We start from the raw sequence: 24,788 nt of genomic DNA, 5'->3' as shown, positions 1-24,788 counted from the left end.
ACGGAGAGAGCTGAAGACACACGCAGCAGAGAGCTCTGTCTCCTCACCGCACCACTGTTCACAACAGCCGAACTGCAGAGGCAACTCAAGTTTCTACTGATAGACGGGGAAGCAAAATGTGGCCATGTGCAGACGCAATAGAATCTTCTTTCTGCTTAACAGGGAGGGAGGGACGCATCTCTAGTCATTCAGCTGGCATATGTGAGGCCAGGGGGAAGCACGCCTGGCTGAGGACATACATTATCCCATGGAAGGACCTGGGGTCAGGCTCCTGGTCCTGCAGGTGTCTCTTTCTCTCTACCTATCTCTCTCTATCCTATCAAAAAAAAAGGGGGGGGAGGGAGGAGGCAGGGGGAGAAAGGCCACTAGGAGGAATGGATTCAATGTATAGGCACTGAGCCCCAGAGATTAACCCTGGTGGCAAAGAACTAGGATGTGTCTTAATTCGGGTAAAAATTAATTAAAAAAAATCTTGAAACGGGGGCCAGGCGGTGGCGCACCTGGTTAAACGCACACATTACAGTGCGCACGGACCTGGGTTCAAGCCCCTGGTCCCCACCTGCAGGTGGGGAGGCTTCACGAGTGGTGAAGCAGGGCTGCAGGTGTCTCTCTGTCTCTTTCCCTCTCATTTTTCTGGCTGTCTCTATCCAATAATAAATAATAATATATATATATATATATCTTGAAACAGCAATTAAAAAAATAACGGAGAGGGTCGAGCAGTGGTACACATAGTTAAGTGCACTTAGTATGGAGTACAAGGACCCTCACAAGGATCTGGGTTCAAGACCCTGATCCCCAACTTCTGGGGGGGGAGGCTTCATGAGTGGTGAAGCAGATCTGCAGGTGTCTCTCTTTCTCTCTCCCTATCTTCCCTTCCTCTCTCAATTTCTCTCCGTCCTATTCAATTAAAAATTTTTAAAAGGAAAAAAATGGCTGCCAGGAACAGTGGATTCACAGTGATGGCGTCGAGCTCCAGTGAAAACCCTGGAGAAAAATAACTATATAAGTAAATGAATAAAATCTTGAAACAGCAATCCCTAGTGGAAAAAAAAATGGTTCAGATGGTTTTATGTCCTGTATATATTTAAGATCTGGGAAAAGAGTCTGGTGAGGTTCACAAGGACTGGGCCATGGCAACTTTTGAAATCCATCTACCACGCCGTATCTTTCAGTCATATTTGAGAATTAGGTCATATCTTTCCCCAGCACATAAAAAATCAAATTGAATGGCTCTAGTATTCATTTGTAAGTTTGCAAAAGATGGTATCAATTCTGAATCATTTAAATATTAGTTTACAAATATTGCTTAGCGCTTAATGGCCCTGCAGACGCGGCCTCACAAAGAGCTTGGCTCTAGACAGTGATTATATACTCAGCCTAATGCCTCAGTTAATGGACGCGCGTTTCAGTGATAATTGCAATGCTTGAACATAATGTGCCTTTATTAGCAGGATAAAATAAAGCCAGCTTCTAGCAATTGAAAAAAAAAAACCCACTCTATTTATTTCTATAATTGTTTAAATTTTATTGTAAAAAAGATGATCGAATGGTAAAACGGAAACCTGTAACAAACACTTGTCTCTTATTTATAATTTGAAAAGCAGACTTAGAGACTTAATTATGGTGAACACTGACATAAGATGGATCTGTGTGTGAAAAATGGATTAATGGACGGATCAGAGTAAATAATCAGATAGAATCATTACAGTAGGAAAGCAGAGGCCTAGGTCCTTGTTTTCTCTCTAAGGCAAGAGTTCTGGCTTCTATTTACAGATGGCATGATAGTATACATAGAAAAACCTAAGGAATCCAGCAAGAAGCATTTGGAAACCATCAGGCAATACAGTAAGGTGTCAAGCTACAAAATTAACATTCAAAAGTCAGTGGCATTCCTCTATACAAACACTAAGAAGAAGTTGAAGTCCAGAAATCAATTCCTTTTACTATAGCAACAAACCCAATAAAATATCTAGGAATAAATCTAACCAAAGAGGTGAAAGACTTGTATACTGAAAATTATGAGTCACTACTCAAGGAAATTGAAAAAGACACAAAGAAGTGGAAAGATATTCCATGTTCATGGGTTGGAAGAATTAACATCATCAAAATGAATATACTACCCAGAGCCATATACAGATTTAATGCTATCCCCATCAAGATCCCAACCACATTTTTTTAGAATAGAACAAATGCTACAAATGTTTATCTGGAACCAGAAAAGACCTAGAATTGCCAAAACAATCTTGAAAAGAAAGAACAGAAATGCAGGCATCACACTCCCAGATCTCAAATTGTATTATAGGGCCATTGTCATCAAAACTGCTTGGTACTGGAACATGAAGAGACACACTGACCAGTGGAATAGAACTGAGAGCCCAGAAGTGAGCCCCCACACCTATGGACATCTAATCTCTGACAAAGGTGCCCAGAGTCTTCAACAAGTGGTGTTGGAAACAATGGGTTGAAACATGCAGAAGAATGAAACTGAACCACTATATTTCACCAAACACAAAAGTAAATTCCAAGTGGGTCAGGGATTTGGGTGTTAGACCAGAAACTACCAGATACTTAAAGGAAAATATTGGCAGAACTCTTTTCTGCATAAATTTTAAAGACATCTTCAATGAAACAAATCCAATTACAAAGAAGACTAAAGCAAGTATAAACCTATGGGACTACATCAAATTAAAAAGTTTCTGCTCAGCAAAAGAAACCACTACCCAAACCAAGAGACCCCTCACAGAATGGGAGAAGATCTTTACATGCCATACATCAGACAAGAGTTTAATAACCAACATATATAAAGAGCTTGCCAAACTCAACAACAAGAAAACAAATAACCCCATCCAAAAAATGGGGGGAGGACAAGGACAGAATATTCACCACAGAAGAGATCCAAAAGGCCGAGAAACATATGAAAAAATGCTCCAAGTCTTTGATTGTCAGAGAAATGCAAATAAAGACAACAGTGAGATACCACTTCACTCCTGTGAGAATGTCATACATCAGAAAAGGTAACAGCAGCAAATGTTGGAGAGGGTGTGGGGTCAAAGGAACCCTCCTGCACTGCTGGTGGGAATGTCAATTGGCCCAACCTCTGTGGAGAACAGTCTGGAGAACTCTCAGAAGGCTAGAAATGGGCCTACCCTATAATCCTGCAGTTCCTCTCCTGGGGATATATCCTAAGGAACCCAACACACCCATCCAAAAGATCTGTGTACACATATGTTCTCAGCAGCACAGTTTGTAACAGCCAAAACCTGGGAGCAACCCCGGTGCCCAACAACAGATGAGTGGCTGAGCAAAGTATGGTCAGTTATTAAAAAATGGTGACTTCACTGTTTCAGCTGATCTTGGATGGATCTTGAAAAATTCATGTTAAGTAAAAGAAGTCAGAAACAGAAGGATGAATATGGGATGATCTCACTCACGGGCAGAAGTTGAAAAACAAAATCAAAAGAGAAAACACAAGTAAAACCTGAATTGGAATTGGCGTATCGCACCAAAGTAAAAGACTCTGGGGTGGGTGGGTGGGGAGAATACAGGTCCAAAAAGGGTGACAGAGGATCTAGTGGGGGTCGTATTGTTATATGGAAACTGGGAAATGTTATGCATGTACAAACTATTGTATTTACTGTTGAATATAAAACATTAATTCCCCAACAAAGAAATTTAAAAAATAAATAAACAACCAGGGGAGGGGATGAGATATGGAGTTCTGGTGGTGGGAACTGTGTGGAGTTGTACCCCTCTTATCCTATGGCTTTGTCAATGTTTCCTTTTTATAAATAAAAAGAAAAAAAATAAAGTGCTCTGGCTTCTTGGGGTATCTCACTTATTCTCCCAGAGTCTCCCCATGAAAACAAAGGCAACAGGTCATTAACAACCAGACAGTAACAGGTGACCTGCCGATACACTGAGCTCTAGACTTCACAGGCCTACTGTACAACAGACGTGCAACAGAAAAATTGAAAGTAAATGAGCCTACCATGTTCTACCCAGGTTCATGGAAATTTCTGTATCTAGCAAAATACTAAAGAGGGGGGAAAAAAAAAAAAGAAAGAAAAATTACCCTGGCATTTGCAACGTGCAATAAAAATACCTTGTGCAGATTAAAAATCACAGCCTTTTAAGACCTGTATCCCTGACAGGTTTTTATTTTCATTGAAACCATGATTGATGATGTCACTTCCCGTTAGCAAAAGCCTCTGGTTACACTTCCAGACACAGGCAGAAGCACATGAAGGATGCTGGTCAGTGGCTCCACTGGGGAGGGCAGCAGCTAAAATGTCTTTAAAAAAGACTGTTAAAGTCCTGGGCCGGATGACTTTCACCCTGAATGCACACTGTCACACCGCCCTCCGCAGCGTTCCCGTGTTGCTGTTCTCTGTACAGGTGTGCCTGTTCTGTACAGTGCATCTAAGGACCTAGGCACAGTCAGTGCAGTGATCTTAGAAGGAGATGCCTGACACATCTGTCCTAGGCAACTGAAACTTCTAATAATATCAACGGGCTTCCAGACCTGCTGATACATAGCCACAACCCACAATGGTCAGATCTTGGAAATAAAGACTTCCTGGTTGGGCAGAAGGCATAATGGTTATGCAAATGGACTCTCATGCCTGAGGCACCTAAGTCCTAGGTTCAATTCCCCACACCACCATAAGCAAGGACTAAGCAGTGCTCTGGTAAAAAAAAACAAAACAAAAAAAACAAACTGCTCCATGCTGACAATTCCAATCAATACGTTATATTCCAAAAGATACACGCATGACAATATGTAAGTTCAATCAGGAGCTAAGAAAAAAAAAAAAAAGGCCCAATTTCAAACAGCAATCCTCACAGACTTCACAATGGAATGAAGAATGACTGCAAGTGATGTGAAATCCTCAGCTCTCCATCTGTACAGCCCAGTTAATAATGAAGCCATTAAAACGTTCTTCTTTAAGTGACTGTGCCTCTTTTAATAAAGAAAAAACAATACCACAAAGCACAGGCAAGAAGAGGATGTGAACGCCCCACCCGCTCCATAGTAACTGTCACCAGAGACTCAAGGTGAATGTTTGACTTCATTTCCCTTCTGTTCTTCCTTTTCTTCCCACGGAGTTGGAATCACGCCACACACTTCATCTCCTGTGGGGACTTTCCTCTCCCATTATGAAAGAAGCATTTCCCTCTACAAGGGACTGAAGGTCTCGTGCTGCCAGATGGGACCCCGTCTGCAGTAAAGTTACGATGTACAAGGATGGGAGCGAGAAAGAACAATGAAGGACTGACAGATGTCTAGATGTGGTGTCACTGGCTCGGAGGGCATGCCCACTTTTACAGCCCCTGGCATGGACTGTCTAGTGAGTGAGTTCCTGACAGTGAATAAACGGCTCAAGGCAGGCCTTCACATAACCGCTGCGCCCACCACAAGTCTAGCGTTGATGGAACACAAGGATGGGCAGGTATGTAGGGCTCCTCCAACACAAAGAGATGACACAGCCGCTTCCTTCAAGGACGCCGGCAGGGCTTGCCAAGTCACCCCTCACTTGTGGGCAGGAGACGGGCTGGGATCCCTATGCCCAACAAGGAGCATGTAGCCACAGGCTGAGGAAGCACGACACCTGGCTTTGGGGGGAGGGGGTCATGGTCTATTTCTTTATTTACTTTTGCCACCAGGGTTATGCTGGGGCTTGGTGCTGGCATTATGAATCCATCACTCCCAGTGGCCATTTCTTCTTTCTTTCTTTCTCTTTCTTCCTTTCTTTCTTTCTTTCTTTCTTTCTTTCTTTCTTTCTTTCTTTCTTTCTTTCTTCTTGTTTGCTTTCTTTCTATTTTAATTGTCAGGGCAGAGAGAAATCGAGAGGGAAGGGGGAGACAGACAGGGAGAGAGAAAACACGCGCCTGCAGCCCTGCTTCACTCCTTGCTTGTGAAGCATTCCTCTGCAGGTGGGGAGCTGGGCCTTGAGCCCGGATCCTTGAGCACAGTGATGTGTGTACTAACCAGGTCACCACCGCCTGGCCCCCCTCGCTGATGCATTTTTGCAGAAGCGCTGAGCAGCAAGCAGGACCGCGGACATGCCCATCCTCCCTTTCTGCAAGAGAAGAGTCCAGGGTGACCCTGTAATGGGCGTCAAGTCCTGTGCTGTGATACCCAAAGACAGCTCACCTAGCAAGCAGGTGATTCAGACGGGCTCGCCCAGGTCTGCACTCTGTCTTCCTCACTGTCATCTGCAAAAGCTTTTGGCATATGATGACTGTGGGATCCAAATCCTCCAGAAGAAAGACCTGAGAGAGAGCTCAGCTGCTAGAGTGCAGGACCAGCAGGCCTGGGGTGCCTGCTTCCACCCCCCACCCCCTACCTGCTTCATGTACTGCAGTGGTGATCTGCCATCTCTCTCTCTCTCTCTCCCGCTTTTTTGAGCTGACAGAAATAAGGGGGTTGGGGGGGATACAAACAGAGGGAAACTTCCCCCCTGCAGACCAGAGAACCTTTTTTTTTTTTTTTTTTTGCTTCCAGAGTTATCACTGGGGTTCGGGACTCCTGGAGACCGCTTTTCCCATTTTGTTGTCCTTGTTGTTGGATAGGTCAGAGAGAAATCAAGACAGGAGGGGAAGACAGAGAAGGGGACAGAAAGACAGACACCTGCAGACCTGCTTCACCGCCTGTGAAGCGACTCCCCTGCAGGTGGGGGAGCCGGGGGCTTGAACTAGGATCCTTATATGCTGGTCCTTGCGCTTTGTGCCATGTGCGCTTAACCCGCTGAGCTACTGCCCGGCCCCCGCAGACCAGAGAACTTTTAAGATCTGACTGGTAAGTGGTGTCAGAAGCTGAACCTTGGACCCGGTCTGGTGCCTCAGGCATATATTATACTATATTATACTACAGTGGCCTCTCCCCCACCCTGAGGCTCTGTGTCTCTAACAAGAATTCTTAGGCCAGGGTGGCACACTGGGTTAAGCGGACATAGTACAAAGTGTAAGGACCCATGCAAGGTTTGAGCCCCCGGAGTCCCACCTGCAGAGCAGTCACTTCACAAGTGGTGAAGTAGATATGCAGGTGTCTATCTCTCTCTCTCTCTTTCTCTACCTACCTCCCCCTCAATTTCTCACTATCCTATCAAAAAAAAAAAACTGAAAAAATGGCCACAGGAGCACTGGATTCGTAGTGCAAGCACTGAACCCTAGCGATAACCCTAGAAGTAGAAAAGAGAAAAGAATTCTTTTTTTTTTTATTAGCTTTCTTTATTGATTGGATAGAGACAGTCAGAAATCAAGAGGGAAGGGAAGGGAAGGATAGAGAGGATGAGAGACAGAGAGACACCTGCAGCACTGCTTCACCACTTGCGAAACTTTCCCCCTGTAGGTGGGGACTGGGTCCTCGAACCCAGGTCCTTGCGCATTGTAACTTGTGCGCTCAACCAGGTGCGCCACCACCCGGCCCAAGAAAAGGATTCTCAATTCCTGTACCGACAGGAGGCAAATAAGAGCCATGGCCCATTTCTTTTCCTTGCTGTGCGACATAACAGACGAATTTTCTACTTAAAACGTTTCCGTGACTACTCTGCAGGTGGGAATCCGGGGGCTCAAACTAGGATCCTTGCACGGAACTGACTAGAAAAAACAAGGGAGCAGGGCTGGGCCATAGCTCACCTGGTGGAGCACAGACTTCACCCAGTATCAGGACCCAGGTTTGAGCCCAGGCTCACCCCATGGGAACACTACACAAAAGGGAAGCTTCCTGAGGGGTGGGTCTGCACTGTGGTGTGTCTCCTTCTCTGGCTTCTCTCTCTCTGTGTCTCGCCCCCTATCTGGGGGGGGGGGGGGAAGAAAGAAAAAGAAACAGTCCAAAAGCACCTATTTGAAAAGATGTATTCACACCCACGATCATGGCAGTGCTCTCCCCACCAGTGCACTGCTCAGCTCTGGCTTATGGTGGTGCCGGGAATTGAACCTGGGACTTTGGAACCTCACACCCCCCCACCCCCCCCATAGGAGCCCCACAGAGGTTCATTTAAGACAGTGATCCTCAGAGTTTATTTTGTAGGCCTCTCTCATGGGGGAAAGGGTTCCTATGGCTAAGTAGTTCTGATAAATGGTGAGGATTATTTAAGGCAGGGGCCAATGTGCTTTGTACATTTCCCAGAGAGAAATAAATGAACATGGGCTTTACCAAATGTATGTACAAAAAAAAAAAATCTAACAAAAGTACTACTGACTTTCAGGAGTCTTGAGTGTGCAGAAGGGACCTTTTTAGATTGCTTGGTAAATGACACCTGTGGTCTCAACATTTCCGGCTCAAACATTCATTCTACTCTAAAGCGCTAGCTGCCTCCCCGGAGAAGGGGGACAGTCCACTGTCACGTCCTGTCCTCATCGCCATCACTGTGCTGGCTGCTCTAGATTCATTCTTGCTTAATCGCCAGACCTTCGAAGAGTAGGTCTGCGATTTTTATTTGTGGATGAAGAGAAAAAAGAAAGAGAGCAAGAAAGACAGTCACATAGCTAATAAGAACTGAGACTCAAAACTCAAACAATCTGATTCCACAAATAGAAAAATAAAAAGATATTTCAGCCCTAGTCTGATCGTGATGTCTGAAATACTTCTCTTGAAAAGATGCTACTTTAGGGCCAAGGGAGGCAACAGAATGGTTCTTCAGAGGACTTTTAAGAAGAGGACCCAGGTTCATTCCCCAGCACCATCAAAAGCCACAGCTGAGGAAGTGTCCTGGCTCTCTCTCTCTCTCTCTCCTTAAAATTAATGAATTGATTTAAAAAAGGAAAGATACTACTCTATACAAAAGCCAACGTATCCACAGATTGGCCGCAACACAAAACACTCCTTTTTAAAATCAATTCATATCTTCCTTTAAGGAAGAAGGAAAGACAGGCAGAGAGAGAGAGCGCACAGCAGCCCACAGCGCCAAACCTTGCTCTGCTGTGGCGGTAGCCGGGCTATAAGCTGGGCTGTACCCATGGCCAAGCAGTGCACTATGCAGGTCTGAGGTCCGGGTGCGAGCACCCTGCTCGAAGTAACTCTTCACCTCCAGCCTGCAGAGTCCCATTCTCCCTGCCCACAGCCTATCGCTCCCAGTTCCTTCCCTCCATTCCGCCACTCTTGGCCCCCGGGGCGGGGGCGGGGGGGGGGTGAGCCCGCGTGGCCGTGCTCTGCTTACAGCGGGTGACAATCCTTGGTCTCGTCTGCTATGGAGCGTGCCCTGGCAGGTGGCGCTCAGCACTGTCTTAAAATGAAACTCCCATCTGCTGATAAAGGTGGAGCTCCTAGAGGGAGTGCAGAAAGTATAATGGCATATCTCATGCTCGAGGCTCCGAAGTCCCAGGTTCAGTGCCTGGCACCACCATAAGCCAGAGCTGAGCAGCGCACCGAGGGGGCTGGAGCTCCACGCCCCCCCCCCCCCCACCATGGACACTGCCGGCTGCCCTGAGACTGCGCCACTGTGTGTGGACTCTGAGGTGAGCACCGGCTGGGAGCTGAACTGCTGTAGGTGAAGTCTGAGGGATTCTGGCTGCCCCCCCCCCACAATCTTCTCTTCTGCTGAGCTAGTCTTAATTCTTCTGTGTGAACTGTCTACTTCCTTCCCCCCCCCTTTTTTTTTTTGCTTTAACAGAGACAAGAAAACTAGTCGAGCAAAGCTGGCACAACACACTGGTATAGTTATTAGTTGAAAGAGCAATGACTTATTATGGTTTCTTTTTTCCTTTCACTGACGAGGAAGAACCCAGTTGGAGAGCCTTAGTGTGGCAAAGCCTGCTGATGGGCATCTAGCGTCCGAGATCCAGCCTGGCTGTATCCCCAGGATGGACGGGGGGGAGCAGAGCAGGATGGGAGGGTCTGAATTCACAGCTCTAATAAGAGATTTTTGCCCCAAAGATGAACTGTTTCCAAATTCTACACAGACACAGACACACACACACACACACACACACACACACACCAGTCTGTGAAAAACAAAATCATTGGGTTTCCAACTTAGACAAGGAATTACATTAAATATGTTTCATATTAGATGACATGAAATTCTTTCAATAGAACTTCCCCGTTACATTGAAGTTACACATAAAGTTATTCTTTTTAATTCCATCTATCTTCTTACTCTGACCAATAACAGCCACCTTTTTTTTTTTTTTCCTAAAAACAGAAACAAAAACCCCTGCATTGTACTGCATTCTATGCTAGCAACCGGTCACACATTCCTTTTCCTGTGACTGAATTCACTCAGCTGTGCGGCACCGCAAGCAAGAAGCAGGACCTGAGTGAGCCCTGGCACTGTGCAGATCCAGTGTGGGTAGCGGCATTCTCTGGAACAGGGCTGCGCTGGCATCCCATGAGGATGGTCACCTTATCTCCCGTGACACGGTGACAAGGTCTGCACTGCAACCCCCCCCACACACACACACCAACTGAAGTCCTCCTCTATCATCCTGTCCAATACCCCCCACCCCTCACTCCTTGCTTGGCCCCACACCCCTGTGTAAAAGGTCTCCCTGCTGCAGACAGCTGAGAACTGATTTGAGAAAAGTTGGGGGGGGGCTTCCCTGAGGCTGCAGGAGGTGGAGGGAGGGGCGCAGAGCAGGCTGGAGGTCTGTCTGGGATCTCCCCCGCACTCTGCATCTGCAGGCTTAAGTTAAGCAGACCAGAGGAAGTCTTTCTTGGCCCGACTACCGGATAACTACCGGATAACGGCCCCTGTGGTGGGCGCCAGGGGTTGGGGGAGGGGGGAGGGGAGAACATAAGTCAAGTTTCCAAGAACCAGCTTCTCTTTCTCCAGCCTTGTCCGTAAAGGGGACCACCTTTATGGCTTCTCTCCTGGGCTGCTTCTTTGAAACAACAAAATTCAAAATCAACAGTCATCCTGATCTTCTTAAGAGACGTGGCGGGGGTTACGCGCCCGCCGTTCTCATTAGGAGGCCTTCTGAAACTAACCGCTAAACTTAAATGAGAGGCATTTGGTACAAGCTGAAAAATATTCAGTTCAATTAAAAGTAATTGATGCATGGTGAAATAATTCTTCCCAAAGCTGCTGTAAAATCTTCAAAAAAAAAAAATAAAGCTACTTAATAATTTTCATCTCCTACAGGCTAGAGAGAAGCATTATTGCATATTAAAAATTGGAGTGTAGTTTTCCCAGGGGTAAAAGAAAGTTATTAAAACACCCTATTTATTGTTGATATAACTATCCATTTGAGCCACACGAAAAGTAACAAATTTCAGTACATTAAAAGAAAAGCTAATTAAGACATAATTAGTATTTTCTGTATTTTGATAATTAGGGGTTAGTTGGCTATTCCTTTTCACATTTCGGGCGGATGTGCCCTCCGATGTCTCTAATGAGAAATAGTGCTCGAGTCCCTCCTGGCTGAATCAAGTGACCACACTACATTACTTTCATTTGTCACTGCCTCTTTACCTATAAATTAATCTAGCCCTGTAGCTATGTTGATCTACTTTATATCAATTTCTTCATCCTGAGCAGCTGAATATGTATGGCATTAACCTCATTTGCTGGTTGAGGAAAGCGGGATTCAAATGAGATCTAATTTCTCGTGCGCAGCACAATTTCAAAACTGCCTGCTAATTTCCACCACCTGTCAGTGTGAAGAGGCTTTACTTTCTTGTAATTAAATAAAACAGTATATTTTTTTTAGCAGCTCTGAAGAAAAAAAAAATGCTAATCTTTCAAAAGTGTTCAGTGATCATTAATCATTAGGACAGCAGAGAGCCCGATTCAGAAGGCTCACTTTCCCCCACTGTTGAAGCTAAATAAATAAATAATATTGGCCTTTTTGACAGCAAAGAAGAAAAAAGAGTAAATAAACGTGCCCAATGGAATATAAACATCAGCTCTAATCATTTCGACAACTGATGCTTCTACCTATCTGTTCTGCTGCCACACGGAGGGAGGGAAGTGTCTCTCCGCTGCAGAGCCTGCCGTCGGTGGGTGTCTGATGGAGGCATGCGGCGGGCGCCCACCTCCACGGAGTGGCGCCCGGACACCAAGGCCTGCACCGGGAACTCACCGGGGAGGGACCCTGGAGCCCAGGATTCCTCTAGTCCATAAACTCCCCAGCTCTGCTCTGCATCTCACTGACACCTAGACTTGGATCCCATGCAGACTTAGACAAAGTTTAGTAAGCCCTTTTCAGAAAGATCTTGAATTTTTTTAACTAGAGAGAGAGAGACAGAGAGAGAGAGAGAGAGAGAGAGAGAGAGAGAGAGAGATGGATTGAGATGCTGCCTCTCATTCTACTAGGGGCAGCAGCAAATCTGTCTTACAGTAAGTTCCCTTCTCAAACACTTGCTTTCTAAAGCTCCTGTGTTTGACACCACTCCTATCAACTACGTGAAAGTTAACAAACAGGGCTGCCACTCTGGCTTACCGACCATTTTTCTTTTCTTCTCTCCCCCCCCCTTTTGTTGCCCTTGTTGTTGTAGCCTTGTTGTGGTTATTATTGTTGTTGTTGATGTCGTCGTTGTTGGATAGGACAGAGAGACGTGGAGAGAGGAGGGGAAGACAGAGAGGGGGAGAGAAAGACAGACACCTGCAGACCTGCTTCACCGCCTGGGAAGCGACTCCCCTGCAGGTGGGGAGCCGGGGGCTCGAACCGGGATCCTCACACCGGTCCCTGCGCTTTGCGCCGCGTGCGCTTAACCCGCTGTGCTACAGCCTGACCCCCCCCCCATAGATACTTTTCAATGAAACTATCTGGTTAATTTTCCTTCTCACTGATCAGATAAGAACACAATTAGCAACGAGCTGTATATATTGGAGAAAGAAAAAAACAAACAAGAACGTAACCAGCACCCAATGTACCATTCAAAGGCCTGGCTGTTTCGTGGCCTCTCCGCTCCACCCCAACATGTCTATTCTTCACGTATATTCTACAGTGTCCAGAAAATAACATCCTAGGACGCGCTGCTTCAACTTTTTTTTTTTTTCCTACCACAGAAAGGAATGCCTCAGTGGACAAGAGAGTAGTTAGCGAGCGATCATCAATGACCAAACGACCATTAAATAAAAAGGTGACCAGCCCGACAGGGCACACTATCCCTCGCTCCCTTTCTGAAAGGGCCATCTGGCACTCCGGGGTGGTGATCTTGGAGCCTAGGATTCCCTCGGCAACCTCTCACCCCGGCTTATTTATGAACTCCAAGTGAAAACAACTTCTAGGGTTTCACCGATCATCAAGTCATCATAATGCGTAACAGGCGTGAAGCCCTCCTCCAAGCAAAGATGAAACAGAGACGTGACGAGGATCATTTACAAATATTGAGACGCTTCAGGCTTTCCTGTGGCAGAAGCCGGCCGGATCCTATTTCATCCTGACTCCATCCAGGCGAGCTACTTACAGCCATTACCAGCAGCAGGGAGGACTTTCAGGGGAGTGGGAGGAGAGTTTCACTGACAACTATTCGGGAACCAAATCAAAACATAACCCCAGATTTTAGCATCAGCATCACAAGGAAACATACATCTAACAGAAAGCCAGCAGATTTCGTCTGTGCGCGCCTCTTTCAGTGAGATGTCACAGTTAGTGAACATTTATTTATCTATTTATTGCCTTCAGGATTATCGCTGGGGCTCTGTGCCTGCACTACGAATCTACTGCTCCTGGGACCTCTTTTTCTTTTTTTTTTTTTCCTTCCTGTTTAGAGGAGGGGAAGACAGAGACGGGGAGAGAAAGAATCCGGCAGACCTGCTTCACCACTTGTGAAATGACTCCCTCCCCTGCATATGGGGAGCGGGGACTCGAACCCGGATCCTTGTGTGGGTCCTTGCGTATACCACTATGGGCTCCTACCTGGGTGGCCCGGCACTCTGAAAAAAAAAATTCTTAAAATCATCAGAAGTTGGGACACAAATGCCTGAGGAGGATATGGATGAATCACAAGAAACCACAGCTTTCTGCTTTACCTTGAAGCTTTTTAAAATGATCTTTATTTAGTGGATAGAGACAGCCAGAAATGGAGAGGGAAGGGGGAGAGGAGGAGAGGTAGGGAGAGATATCTGCGGCCCTGCCTCACCACTTGTGAAGCTCTCCCCCTGTGGGCGGGGACCGAGGGCCTGGACCCAGATCCTTGCGCACTGTAATGTGGATGCTTGGCTGGGTGCGTCACCACCCAGCTCCTAACCTTTAAATGTCTTATAGTTTGTTTGTTTTTTCAAACCAGAACACTGCTCAGCTCTGGCTTGTAGTGGTGCAGGGGATCACTGTCCTTCCCCCCTTTCTTTTATTTGATAGGACAGGAAGAAATGGGAGGTCTGGAGAGGGGGAAAGAGAAAAAAGAGACACCTGCAGCATCGCTTCACTACTACTGAAGCCTCCACCCCCACGCAGGTGGGGACCCGGGGCTTGAACCGGGGCCTTTCTGCATGGTAACCTGTGCTCTCCATGGGGTGCATCACAGGCCGGCCCCTTTCACCTTACTTAAAAAAAAAAAAAAAGAATTAGTCAAGAGAACAACTCCAAATTCGTCCACAGAGGTCAGATTCCATACCTGCCTTAGAAGTTATCATCAGTAAAGAATGGCCAAACATGACTCTGTGGGTAGTCACACTCCTGTGCAAGTAATCACAAAGAATTCTTCCAGGGGGTCTCGAACTGTGCCAGGCACAGGGAGACAGGAACGGCACGCGGTGAACACACGTGCGTTGCGTCCAGACACACAAGTGGGTACCCATGGTCTCGTGGTGCGCTGGGCTTTATGTGACCAAAGATCAATAAAAAGCCAAGGGGCCGGGCGGGGGCGCACCTGGTCGAGCGCACGTGTTACAGTGCGCAAGGACCCAGGTTTGAGCCCCCGGTTCCCACCTGCAGGGGGGAGAGCTTTGTGAGTGGTGAAGCAGGGCTGCAGGTGTCTGTCTCTGTCTCTCCCTCCCTGACTCCCCCTCCCCACTTGATTTCTGACTATCTCTATTCAACAGTGAATAGATAACAAAAAGGAATTGGAGTCCGCGCCTTTCCGACTTACATCATTCCTCTCTCTCACGTGTGCCGCCACTTCAATTATTAGCAGCGGCAGAGTCTTCAGAAAACTGGCAGATGTTTCTGCCCCAAACCTCCTTGTCTAGAATTTGATAATCCTGGAAGAAGGTCCACGGGACACGGGGAGTATACTGTTGTAGTTACTGTTGTCGTCACTGTTGGATAGGACAGAGAGAAAAGGAGAGAGGAGGGGAAGACAGAGAGGGGGAGAGAAAGACAGACACCCGCAGACCTGCTTCACTGCCTGTGAAGCAACTCCCCTGCAGGTGAGGAGCCGGGGGCTCGAACCCAGATCCTTACTCCGGTCCTAGCGCTTTGTACCACTTGCGCTTAACCCGCTGCGCTACTGCCCGACTCCCCTATAGGTGGGATTTTCTTTCTTTTTTTTTTTTTTTAACCAGAGCACTGCTCAGTTCTGGTTTATGGTGCTGCAAGAAACCGAACCTGGAACTTTAGAGCCTCAGGCATGAGAGTCTTTTTTCATAACCATTATGCTATCTACCCCATCTATGGGGGGAGTATGTTAAGTATCCGGCAAGTGCAGACTTCAGAGAGCAGAGTGACAGATCCGCTCATAAAGCAAGGCTGTTTCAAAATAAAACACCAAGGCAGTTCACTCCAGGCACAGTGCTTACGCAGGGCCAGCGAGCGTCTTCACCGGTTTCTGAGTGATCCGCCCTCAACTTGTCAAAGGGATGGGACAGGAGCGGCTAACGCTGAGTCTAGGGCCCATCTGAACACAGACACGCCGTGGATGTTAGACGAATGAATGTGAGGAGTGAAAGAGTGAGTCCCCGGGGAGTGACACAGCCGTGCCGTGCAGTAACGTCACCCCCGGAATAACAGCACCCGCCCCGCTGGACCTGACATCACGCCAGCCCCCCGAGACAGACCGAAGTCCCTCTGCACTGCGGACATGAAAGGGGCCAAGGGCAGAGTAGGAAAAAGCTGAAAGCACTTGGCAGAGGGGCCGGGTGGTGGTGCACTTCGTTGAGCGCACAAGGCCATGCACAAGGATCTGGGTTCAAGTCCCTGGGCCCCTCGCCCTCATACAGGGCAAGCTTTATGAACGGCGAAGCAGTGCTACAGGTGTCTGTCTTTCTTTGCCTCCCTATCTCCCACTTCCCTGTCAGTTTCTCTGTTGCTATCCAGTTAATAAGTATGTAATATATATATATATATATATTTAGAAACAAAACACAAATCTTTTCAAACACTTGGCAGAGAAAAACCCCAAGCCATTTATCACTATTCCCGACTTCAAAAGACATTTTTTTCACCGACGCGGGTACTTTCCGTGATCTGTCAGGGCGTCTGTGTCAAACGAAGCTATCTGCGTGCTCACCTGTTCACTGTGTGAGCTGTCTGTAATGCTGATACATTCCCCCCCCTCACCTAAGTGAAATTTCTATACACAGAACAGTTTTCCCAAAAGTTGCATCGTCAAAGTGCAAAGGTTCGTCTTGCCGACAACCAAAACCCGTCCACGAGGACCCTGGAGAGAGCAGCAGGAGCCCTGTTCCAATCCTGGATGGCACTTTGGGTTAGTTTCAGGAGGCCACTGGGCTCCTGTCAGGAGATGCTTTTCTGTTTCATTATTCAAAGCCTTCCCACTCAATTTACCAGTAACCGCCTAAGCACGAGACTCTCACAACTGTAGGGAGAGAATGCCATCTACTGCTTCCTGTCGGCGCTCAATGCCGAGCAGGAGAGCCAGACGCCAGGTAGCTAGTTCCCTGAAACAACTCAGAAGCCCGCTCCCCCCTGCAGAAGACGAAGCTTGAAGGCTGGAACCTTCCCTATTTCTAGTTGAGACCATTTCCAAACGCCTCCCATGTCTTAGGGCAAACTCCAGGTCTTCCCAGGGGGTCCCAAGGAGACCCTCAGAGGGTCTCTGTGCCACCCAGGGGTGTTAGGACACAAGGCTTCCGCTCAGCGCTGTGGAGCAGAGGGGGGACGGGTCATCTACGAGGGGCCACAGCAGCCCGTGTTCACACCCCACAGCACACAGAAAGCCGCCACCATCCTTTCTGTCCAACTGGGGCATGGGAGGTGGTGCGAGTCACCAGCTGTGAGGCCAGGCCAGGTGTGGACAGGTGCCCTCCTGGCATAGACTGCTCTGCTGTCTCCGTCCCTGTGGCTTCTGTGCCTTTGTGACTCCGGAGAACCTTCCTGAGAAGCAATCTGGACAGTATGTATTCCCAGCCCCCACAGTACCCCCATCTGAGCAGCGACCTGCACGCAGCCTGGTCTGTTACTTACATCGAGTGAGGAAACCATTTCTGATTGTCTGCCTCCAGCCAATACCTTCTAGAGGAGAAAGGAAATTCCTTTCAGGAAGGATTCACTCAGACCACAACATGACATCTTGTCCCTGGGACGCTCTCCTCTGGACACCTGGCGGACAGATGCCAGGGAGTGGGAGAGAAAGCCGCTCTGGAGAAGTGCCTGTGTATGTGTGGGTGTGGGCTGCCCAGAGGAGCCGTATAGAGCTTTTCGGAGGGTAGAATCCCTCTGGTGGTGGCTGACTGTGTTGGATGTGAAAACAGGGCTGGCCTGCTTCAAATCCTAAACCCTAAGAGGGTTTTCTATTACACCACTGGTGCTGGCGCAAATTGGTGCAGCCGCTATGGAGAACCGTTTCAGGGACTTTTTAAACATGGAAACACCTTGGGAGCCGGGCGCTGGCGCAGCGGGTTAAGCGCAGGTGGCGCAAGACACAGAAACACCTTACAACCCAGCAATTCCATTCCTAGGCATTTACTCCAAAGATGCCACGATGCTGAATCGAAGGTGAGCATGCACCCCCATGTTCACTGTTGGGAACATATGTAAGCCTGATAGAGCTTAGGGAGAACCACCCCCATCTTTGGATGGAGGTCTGAGAAGACAGCCTCTTGGTGAGTCTCTCTCAACCGAGGTGAGCATAAGGGGGGAAACTCAGACTTGGTTCTTTCCTTCTTGACTCTCAGGCCCACAGAAACCCCAGTACTTCCCTCCATTAACTGCAGGCCACATGGCTGCAGATTCACTTATTCAGTCACCTTCTGATCACAGAAGAACACACCTTATCACACACTCCATCACACACCTCAGACCCCAGACAAGAGAAATTCCAAACTATATGGCCTTTTGATATCCATCTTCTCTCTGTCTCACCCTACGGGTTTAACCCCTATGCTTCTCTCAAATACCTTTGGATAATTAAGTTGCTTGTGTTATGGAGAATAACTGTCTTGTATCTCATCAATTCCTGTCATACCAACCCCCTACCTTAGGGGCATGCTGACTGTTAAGAAACCTGTAATTTCTGTCATATTTCAACAATAATTAACTTCATTGCTTTTCTATTTAACTCATGTCCACTTTGCTAATAAACGGATTCTGGGATTCTAAGGACTCAGATTCTAGATTCATGCTAAGAGTCCCCTGGTGTCTTTTACTTCGTGTCACCCCTGTCGTGAGCGAGAAAGAACCAGCCTGTTACCTTTCCCCTGGAGGCCACCCTGCCGGAGAAGGAGAGAGACACCCTGAAATCAGAGGAGCCGTACAGAGCTTTTCAGAGGGTAGAATCCCTCAGGTGGTGCTTACTGTGTTGGATGTGAAAACAGGGCTGGCCTGCTTCAAATCCTAAACCCTAAGAGGGTTTTCTATTACACCACTGGTGCTGGCGCAAATTGGTGCAGCCACTATGGAGAACCGTTTTGGGGAGAACCGTTTTTTAAACATGGAAACACCTTGGGAGCCGGGCGCTGGCGCAGCGGGTTAAGCGCAGGTGGCGCAAGACACAGAAACACCTTACAACCCAGCAATTCCATTCCTAGGCATTTACTCCAAAGATGTCACGATGCTGAATCGAAGGTGAGCGTGCACCCCCATGTTCACAGCAGCTTTATTCACAACCAAAATGCCCTTTGGCAGATGACTGGATCAAAAAGTAATGGGACATATACTCGATGGAGTATTATGCAGCAATAAAAAGGGATGCTATTGTGTCTTCTGGGATAAAGTGGATGGGATTGGAGGCGATGACGCTCAGTGAAGCAAGTCAGTAGGTGAAGGACAGCTACAGAATGGTCTCCCCCAAGTGCGGAATATAGAGACTTGAGTAGACAAACGTGGAAAAACAAAAACAAAACCATGTCAACCTATATTTAAGGTTGTGGGAGAGCTATAGAGGTTATCTGCGGGGTGGGGTGGGGATGGGGACACAGACCATTGATGGCAGGTGTGTGTGTGTGTGTGTGTGTGTGTGTGTGTGTGTGTGTGTGTGTGAAAAAATGAAATGAAATGAAATACAATAAAAATAAAGCAACTGAGCTCCCGCGCTAAGAAAACAGGAAATGATTTTGAAGAAAAGAAAAGAAAAGAAAAGAAAAGGAAAGAAAAGAAAGGGAAAGGGAAAGGGAAAGGGAAGTGGCTCCTGCCTCTTGTTCTGGCACCAGAGTGGCGTGCATGAGCTCAAGATCCTGGCGTCTCCTGTCAGCACTGTGGACCACTGGCTGCACGGACCACGCAGCTTTGGGCGGGTCTGACTTCTCAGAGGAGACAGCTGAAACATCAAGCCAGGGACACTTTAAGAAACTTTTGGAATTTCATTTCTTGAGATTTCACAATTGATCAAAATAAAATTGATGGGGTTGGTGTTGGTGGGATTGGTTTGAATAGAGAGACTGAGGAACAAGATAATTATGATAATAATATATAATAAGATGAGGAATTATACTTGCGTGTCATCAACTGGACTGAAAACCATTAGCCTCCCCCCCCAATAAGGTGGAAAAGATGTCAATTGAAAAAATAAATTAATCAATAAAAGAGACAAAGTGAAAACTTTTCAATCTTTGAAAAATATTCAGACCTGGAGATGTGGAGAGTCTGTGCGTCTGTTTATAAATTCACTGTCCATTATCGTTGGGCTTATCCCTCTAAACAATTTCTGACCCAATTCTGGACCAAGATATTTCAAAGCATGGGCAAGGGCAGTGGTGCACCGGGTTAAGTGCACACAGTACTAAGTGCAAGGACCTGCGCAAGGACCCAGGTTCGAGCCCCCGGCTTCCCACCTGCAAAAGGGACGCTTCACTAGCAGTGAAGCAGGTCTGCAGGTGTCCATCTTTCTCCCCCTCTATGTTTCCCCTTCTCTCATTTTCTCTGTCCTACCCAATAAAATGGGGCAGGGGGAGATGGCTGCCAGGAGCAGTGGATTCACAGTGCCAGCACTGAGCCCCAGTGATAAGCCAGGAGGAGGAGGAAGAAGGAAGAAGGAGGAAAAAGAAGAAGGAGAAGGAGGAGGAGAAGGAATTTCAAAGCAGGAGGTAAGGAGATGGCTCACCTGCTCAGGAGAGCAGCCTCGGGAGTGGCGGGGCAGTGCTGTGGTGTCTCTCTCCTGGCCTTTCCTCCTGCCTCTCACCCTCTACCCGGGGAAAAGTTAAAAAGGAACACCCGCTGGGAGGAGCAGTGAGACTGTGAAGGCAGGAAGCCCTGGCGGCAAAAAAAAAAAAAAAAAAAAAGAAGAAGAAGAAAAAAAAAACAGAACAAAATTTTCAAGTCAAAGCCTTTGCTAGTGAATATATGAACATCAAATTAAAAAAAAAATGCCGCCTTTAGAACTGCTTAATCAATAAACTCAGCAACTTATACTCATCAACAATGGATGCAGGCTACCATATAACTAAACGAAGCCCCCCGGCATGCTTATCGGAAAATAACCCATGGGCGCAAAACTAAAGACTGAAGCAACCAAATGCTGACCGCCCTAAGAAGGGCTCTGTCCTACTCGGGCACCCCAGTATTTTAAAACGAGCGGCCGGTTTCTACACTGTTTAACAGTTGGCCACACTTTTGGCTACAACGTTCTGTCCCTGGGCAAGGTGGAGCTTGGTGATCATGTCACCGACTCCAGAGAGGACTGAGGTAGCTCCAGAGTCATCCAGGGAGCCGGGTGGCCAGGCGGGTGGTGTGTGGAGGTCTGGGTGTGCTCCAGCTTTCTGGGACAGCCACAAGTCCCTTCCTCCTCCTCCTCCTCCTCCCCCCACACTCCCACCGACTTCCTGCTCTGGGAACCCCCTTATCACCCATTCATCCTCTACTTGTTTATCCCGCCAACATTCGTGGGTGTTTACAGATGCCAGGCTCTGGAGTGGTCGCGGGGGAGGCTGCAAGCCCTAGTTACACTCATCTTTTTGGATTTCTTCCAGTCTGGAACCTTCCTGACTTTGCACACTCTGCTCCAGCCTCCCAGAACACTCGTTCCACGTCCTGTCCTTTCTCCAAATATTGGATTCCAGTCAGGAACCCCACCCACCCACCGCCACCCCGCAGGAGCCTTCTCTGATTCCCAAGATCTGGACTAAAGGCCCTGCTCTCCGTCCTGTCTGCCCCCTGTTGCCACGGCATGCCCGGTACGGCGCTGGACGGCCCAGAACCACCTGGATTTCTGTTTGACTTATACAGCCACACTTTTAAGAAACCACATGTATTATGAGGAGGACCTAGTGGGGTTGAACTGTTATGTGGAAAACTGGGAAATGTTATGCATGCTCACACTGATGTCTTTTACTGTCGACTGTAAACCATTAATCCCCCAGTAGAGAAATTAAAAAATAAAACTCAATAGCAGGGGCCAGGTGGCGGTGCACACGGTCAAGCGAACATTACAGTATGCAAGGACTCAGGTTCAAGGACATGGTCCCCCACCTCTGAAGGGGGAAGCTTCACACGTGGTGAAATAGTGTTGCAGCTGTCACTCTCCCTCTCTCTCCCTTTCCTCTCAAGTTTCTCTCTCTCTAACCAAAAAAAGTAAATAAAATAAAACTGACTAGAAAAAAAAAAGAAACCATATCACGAGAAGCTGCCCAGTTTTTGACACATTTCTTCCCCAAGTCTGACTCTAAAACCTGGTAAACTCACTTTCTTTCTTTATTAGTGATTTAATAGTGACTTAAAAAATTGTAAGGCAATAGGGATATGATTCCATAACGTTCCCGGCACCAGAGTTCTGTGTCCCCATTCCCTCCGCTGGAAACAGCAGTGGTTCTCCCAAGGTCTCAGATATGGGTTGACTTTATATATCTTTTTTTTTTTTTTTTTTCCTTTTTTCCTACTGTCCTGCTTTTCCTTCCTTTCTCTAAGTCACGTCTACACCTATTACTACCTCCAAGCATCCTTCCTTTTTTCCTCTTTTCTCTCAGATAAGAGGTACAGTGCCTGACCTCCTCTGGAGTTTGCCAGATCGGCTTCCCTCTCAGTGATGGTATTAAAACAAGATTCCGAGGTGCCAGGCGGGCGGGCGGTGGCACACCTGGTTGGGCACACGTGCTACAATGCACAAGGCTCCACTGCAGGGAGTAACTTCACAAGGGGGTGAAGCAGGGCTGCAGGTGTCTTTCTCTTTCCCAGTCAATCTCCTTCCCTCACTCAATTCCAGTCTGTTTTCTACCCAATAAATAATAAATAAGATACATATATAAAAATGAGATTCCTGGGGCCAAACACTTCAAGTCCTGGTGGAACTGGGCGTCGGAGCTCTCTAGTCATCTTCCCCGAACATTTCTCCCTCTCTGGCAGTATGGACTATAAAAAAATTTTTTTTGAGGTGCAGAAGGTGGAAGGTCTGGTTTCTGTTATTGCTTCTCTGCTGAACATGGGCGTTGACAGGTGGATCCATCCCCCGCAGCCTGTTTCTCTCTTTCCCTCGTGGGGCAGGGCTCTGGAGAGGGGAGGCTCCAGGAAACATCGGTGGGGACTGCCTGCCTCGGGAGGTCAGGAGGGCGGCACAGTAGCGTCTGCACCTTGCTGGCTGAGGCTGCGGTGCTCTGTGGATGTGCCGGCTGTAGTTTGCTGAGTGTGATAGTTGTGGATCTTTCTTATGTAGGGGGAGCCTGTGCTGACGGCTGCTACTCTGTGGCCACACCTCCCAGAAGCCTTCCTTAGTTAGCTACTGATTTCACTGTTTGCATCTGTTCTTCCAATGACCGCTGAAGACAGCTGCTTTCTCCGTGGCTAAAACACAGGTTGCTATTATTTTCTTCTGGTTTCCTGGAATCCGGTTTTCGCTCTGGTTTCCACAAAGCAGGCTCTCTTCACAGACTGGACAGTTGTCACCAGGATGGGGGTTTCTTAGGATGAGTCACTCAGAACTGAACAGAAGCTCCCTGCAGACGAGAGACCTCGAGACCCAGAAAGCTCCCGGGCAGCCCCACCCAGCACGTGAACTGATGTCTAAAATCAGGGCCCCTATGTTTGCTGCTGCTGTAGGACCCTCAAATAAGCCCCAGCTTCCTGAGAGCCACTTCCGACTTCTGCTCTGGAATGTGAAGCCCAGCCGATAGGGCCACGCTCGCAGGAGTGGGAGCATTTTCAGTGTGGTGGCTCCTCCGTACCCCCCATCTCGCTTCCGTGAGATGATCTCCTGTCCCCAGAAAGAACTGCAGAGCTGGGCTAGGGAGGGGGCCGTGCGACACTAACCCTCCCGCTGAAGACTGCGATCACTGCTCCTGCCTTCAGTCACACCGGGAAAGTCTAGGGAGGGGACCATGTGACACTAACCCTCCCGCTGAAGACTGCGATCACTGCTCCTGCCTTCAGTCGCACCGGGAAAGTCTGTCCTTTGTGGAGTCCAGGCTCCCATCTTTCCAGGGCTTGCCAGCACCAGTTTGCTAGTCACTGCTGTCCATCCTCCACGGCAACCACTTAAGACCCAACTACAGGGAGTCGGGCGTTGGCACAGCGGGTTAAGCGCATGTGGCGCAAAGCACAAGGAGCGGCTCAAGGATCCCGGTTCGAGCCCCTGGCTCCCCACCTGCAGGGGAGTCGCTTCACAGGCGGTGAAGCAGGTCTGCAGGTGTCTGTCTTTCTCTCCCCCTCTCTGTCTTCCCCTCCTCTCTCCATTTCTCTCTGTCCTATCCAACAACAACGACATCAATAACAACAATAATAACTACAACAATAATGCAAAAAACAACAAGAGCAACAGAAGGGAAAATAAAAAAAATTTTTTTAAAAAAAAAAGACTCAACTACCTCAGGTGCGTGAGGCGGGAACAACTGGTGGGTGCGGGAGGTTGCCAGTTCCAGGTCTTTAGCATACAGCTCCGGGCTTTCTTCCCACTTTTTTGTTTTTCCATGTTAGGTATGTTTCTTCCTTTTTATTCCTTTACCCTTGCCGCCATAGCAGGTTTTCAAGATAGGCAGGAGGATAGATCTGAATATTTCAATTTGCTGCGTCTCACTAGAGTGCCTGTGATGACTTACTTTGGTAAGTTATTAAAATTTTCAAATGCAGAAAAAGGAATACAATTTAAGAGTAAACGAGGCAAATGTAGCATGCAGACTAAGAAGTGAAACATTCCAGTTACTGCTGATGTCTCTCTCTTTTTTTTTCCTCGAGAAAGTGCACTTTCCCTCATCTCAGGCTTGTTTAGCCAGGGAAAACCATTATCCTGAATTTAGTGTTTACCAACCTCCTCCACATCTTCACATATCGCACTTTTTTCTAGAAATTGTGAGGCTGTAATGCCGGCATATTTGATGTAAAATCTATCATAGATTATGTATCTTGTACTAGTTTTTCATATGATAATAAGGAGGCTTTTTATTGATCTGTCCAAAAATGAGTGTGGTGTAGATAAAACTGTCTTTATTGGCTTTACAGAATCCATGGCAGAGCTGTCCAAAGGTGTATTTATTCTCCCGCTGGTGGACAAGTTTCCTTTGATTTTCACAATTACGCACCAGGATTCTATGGACATTCTTCTGTAGCAAGAACTGGAATTGGGAAGTATTTTTCCTTTT

The 24,788-nt window shown here is 47.5% G+C and overlaps 1 protein-coding gene across 8 annotated transcripts in view; it reads right to left on the bottom strand.

The window, feature by feature from the left end:
- Positions 1–24,788, bottom strand: part of RANBP17 (RAN binding protein 17) — a 291,165-nt gene that overhangs the window by 199,575 nt on the left and 66,802 nt on the right. For 7 of the 8 annotated variants that reach the window (XM_060197144.1, XM_060197147.1, XM_060197149.1 and 4 more), the window contains one exon: positions 17,257–17,304. The exons of the other annotated variant lie outside the window; for it this stretch is intronic. In XM_060197144.1, coding sequence (XP_060053127.1) covers positions 17,257–17,304 — 48 coding nt within the window. The remainder of the gene's footprint in view (positions 1–17,256; positions 17,305–24,788) is intronic. 8 annotated transcript variants of the gene reach the window in all.

Source organism: Erinaceus europaeus, chromosome 9, assembly GCF_950295315.1.
Source record: "Erinaceus europaeus chromosome 9, mEriEur2.1, whole genome shotgun sequence".
NCBI classification, from domain to species: domain Eukaryota; kingdom Metazoa; phylum Chordata; class Mammalia; order Eulipotyphla; family Erinaceidae; genus Erinaceus; species Erinaceus europaeus.
The sequence above is the reverse complement of the archived record's forward strand: the minus strand, read 5'-3'. Positions and strand labels throughout refer to the sequence as shown.